At 40.5% G+C, this 3,360-nt stretch overlaps 1 protein-coding gene across 1 annotated transcript; it reads left to right on the top strand.

The window, feature by feature from the left end:
- The first annotated feature begins 271 nt into the window (after positions 1 to 271).
- LOC117594911 (polymeric immunoglobulin receptor-like) lies at positions 272 to 2,994 on the top strand. The gene is made up of 3 exons (XM_034294458.1): positions 272 to 314; positions 722 to 1,048; positions 2,666 to 2,994. The coding sequence occupies exons 1-3, from the start codon at positions 272 to 274 to the stop codon at positions 2,992 to 2,994; spliced, it is 699 nt and encodes a 232-aa protein (XP_034150349.1).
- The last annotated feature ends 366 nt before the right edge of the window (positions 2,995 to 3,360 follow it).

Below are 3,360 nucleotides of genomic sequence, written 5' to 3'. Positions count from 1 at the left end.
CTAACATGTAAACCATGTTAGGTTATTTCTACATTAAACATCCCCACTTCGGCCCCTTCAGGCAAAGGAAGGGGCTGTCAGACAGAGAAGATGTGGTAAGAAGATGTGAACTAGTAAAGATGGAGAGATGCAGAAACAGGGAAGTAGCTTGTATGAGTGCAGAGAGAGAGAGAGATGGAGAGAGAGGTAGAGACTTACAGCACATTATATCAGGAACTTCATATTTAGACACCAACCTGGAGAGAATCTGTGAACACCAGAACACAACAAGATGAGGATCCTGTTGATATTCACCCTGCTGGCCTTCATGACAGGTAATAAGCTTGTTTTAACACTAGCAAGCCATCTGGCAAAGGCTGTTATAGCACATAAGGTAACACAACAAAGTTTGTGTGCATGCCAGTGTTTGACTGCTGTGTGTGTTCGTGCATATCTGTGTGAGTCCATTTCTATCTGTGTTTCTGGATGCTTGGATGCGTGAAGATTAATGTGTGTCTGTGTGTTTATTTGTGGGGTGGTATATGTTTAAATCCGTGGATGAATTTGTGTGTGTGTGTGTGTGTGTGGGTGCGAGCGAGCGTGCACGCGTTTGCATGTATGTGTCTGTCTATGAGATCCCATTGGTGTATGAATACAATATGTATAACTTCAAAGCAATACAGAACAAACAAAACTAAGACAACAGATGTATAAAATATATTTTCTCTTATCTGATTGACAGGTTGTGTGACCTCCTTCATAGTGACTGGATACTCTGGAGGAACTGTCATCATCTACTGTTATTATAACATAGAAGAGGAGAGTAATGGGAAATATTTCTGCATGGGGCAGAACAGTTTAAGTTGTGAGGAGAAAATAAGAACAAGGAACACCAGCCGGGAGTGGAATCACAGAGGTAGAGTCTCTCTGTTTGATAACACTGGGGGAAACTACATCATGGTGGTCATCAGACAACTGACCAGAGAAGATGAAGGAACCTACCGGTGTGGAGTGGACAAACCTGATGTACCTGACAGTTATACCAAAGTGGAGCTGGAGGTCAAGGAAGGTCAATTGTTCAAATTCATGCATTTCATTACGATTCTCTGATTATTACAAATATGCTGGGTGTCAGTCTGTAGTATCACACTATAATAGCGATGTGTGTTTCTATTGACAGATAAATGCTGTTTGAAGTCAGTCAGAGAGACGGTCTATCTGGGAGGAGATTTTCCCCTCATATGTAACTATCCAGAGAAATATGAGAACAGCACCAAATATTTCTGCAAAGAAGATAATGAGTTAAATACTTGTTATTACATTATCTCAGCTTTCTATGACTCAGAGTCTGCTAAAGCTAAAAGATTCTCTCTGACTGACAACAAAACAGAGAAAAGCTTCACAGTGACCTTCAGTAAGCTGACTGAATATGATACTGGGACATACTGGTGTGGAGTACAAAACAGGACAAAAGACGTGTTGCATTACTTTTCACTGTTTACTGAGGTACATCTCAGTGTGATTGGTAAGTGACCTCCAGACTAAACTAAACTTCACCTCTCTGTTTGTTAGTGGATCAACTCTTTACATCAGTGGAGGCTGGTGGGAGGAGTTATGGGAGACAATCTCAATACAATGGAATGAATGGAACACTATCAAACATATGAAACCATGGAAACCAGGTGTTTGTGTTTAAAAGTGATCCATCCATTCCATTATAATGTCTTCCTTTATCTCCTCCCACCAGCCTCCTGTGTTTTTAAATGCTGCACGCCTGCTGTTACAAGGTTTTGTCTGAAAATGTAGATATTGTATAGCAAGAACACATGTCTTTGTATGTGTGGTTTTGTGTGCGTCTGTGTCTTAGTGTTTGTATATGATGTGATGTGATGCCATTGCTGTAGCATCATAGCTTTACACAAGAAAACTAAACTAAGATAACAAACATACAAAATGTATTTTCTCTTGCGGTTATGTAGGATCCTTCACAGTGATAGGATACTCTGGAGGAACTGTCATCATCTACTGTCATTATAACAGAGGGGAGGAGCATTATGGGAAATATTTCTGCATGTGGCAGAATGGTGACGGGCTGAAAACTTTGAGTTGTGGTGATAAAATAAGATCAGGTAGTCAGAACACCTGGGAACACAGTGGTAGATTCTCTCTGTATGACGACACTGAGGAGAAATATTTCACTGTGGTCATCAGACAACTGACCAGACAACATGAAGGGCTTTACTGGTTTGGAGTGGACAAACCTAACGCAACTGACAGTAACACTATGGTGATTCTGAAAGTAAAGGAAGGTGAGACAGTTTAACTTTGTAAAATTCACTGATCAGCCATAACATTCTGACCACTGACAGGTGAAGTGATTAACACTGATAATCTGGTCATCATGGCAGCTGTCTGTGGGTGGGGTATATTAGGCAGCAAGTGAACAATCTGTCCTCAAAGTTGATGTGTTAGAAGCAGGAAAAATAGGCAAGCGTAAGGATTTGAGTGACTTTTTGTGATGGCTAGACGACTGGGTCAGAGCATCTCCAAAAATGCAGCTCTTGTGGGGTGTTCCCGGTCTGCAGTGGTCAGCACCTGCAGACCGGGAACACCCCACCCCAATATCAAAAGTCAAGAAAGTCAGTTTAGAGTATTAGACTGTGGTTTTCTGTGTTTCTATTGACAGATATATGCTGTAATAAGTCCCTCACAGAGATGGTCTATCTGGGAGGAGAAGCTAACATAATATGCAACTATCAAGAGGAACATGAGTACAGCCCCAAGTATTTCTGCCAGGAAAGGAATGATTTTAAGAAATGTTCTAACATCATATCTGCTGATTCAACATCAAACCAATTTGGGAGATTCTCTCTGATTGACAACCGAACAGAGAAACGCTTCACAGTGACCATCAGAAACCTGACTGAAGATGACACTGGGACATACTGGTGTGGAGTACACAAAAATTACATTTCATTGATTACTAAAGTACAGCTCAGTGTGATTGGTAAGTAACCTCCAGACTACACTAGACTTCATCTCTCTGTTTGTTTGTTCATCAACAATGTATGAAATGTTATTAACTAATGGTCAAGTAGAAATTGGAGAAAATGTAGCTTTTTATGAAAACACTGTATGAGTTATAGTTGTTTGATGGTTCACAGCAGACAGGGAGTGCATTATGGGAGGCTGACAGTTTGTTCCTGTGTGTTTGTGCTCATCAGAAAAGTCACTGGGTCTGAACTCCTTAACTTCCTCTGCGATCTCTGTGGTTTCTATATCTAACTCAGTGTAATTTTTACAGATCTCCACATGTGAGAGAATTCCTGTAAATTGCTTATAATCCCACGTATTATGAATATATCATTATGCATGTTGAAG

Source organism: Esox lucius, chromosome 9 (assembly GCF_011004845.1).
Source record: "Esox lucius isolate fEsoLuc1 chromosome 9, fEsoLuc1.pri, whole genome shotgun sequence".
In the NCBI taxonomy this organism is placed as follows: domain Eukaryota; kingdom Metazoa; phylum Chordata; class Actinopteri; order Esociformes; family Esocidae; genus Esox; species Esox lucius.
This window is presented reverse-complemented; position numbering and strand designations above follow the sequence as displayed.

Excerpts from the sequence above, each read along its gene's own strand:
- LOC117594911 (XM_034294458.1), top strand. The coding sequence starts at position 272 with ATGAGGATCCTGTTGATATTCACCCTGCTGGCCTTCATGACAG. Across the intron at positions 315-721 it reads CCTGCTGGCCTTCATGACAG|GTTGTGTGACCTCCTTCATA; the intron begins GTAATAAGCTTG and ends TCTGATTGACAG. Across the intron at positions 1,049-2,665 it reads GGAGCTGGAGGTCAAGGAAG|ATATATGCTGTAATAAGTCC; the intron begins GTCAATTGTTCA and ends TTCTATTGACAG.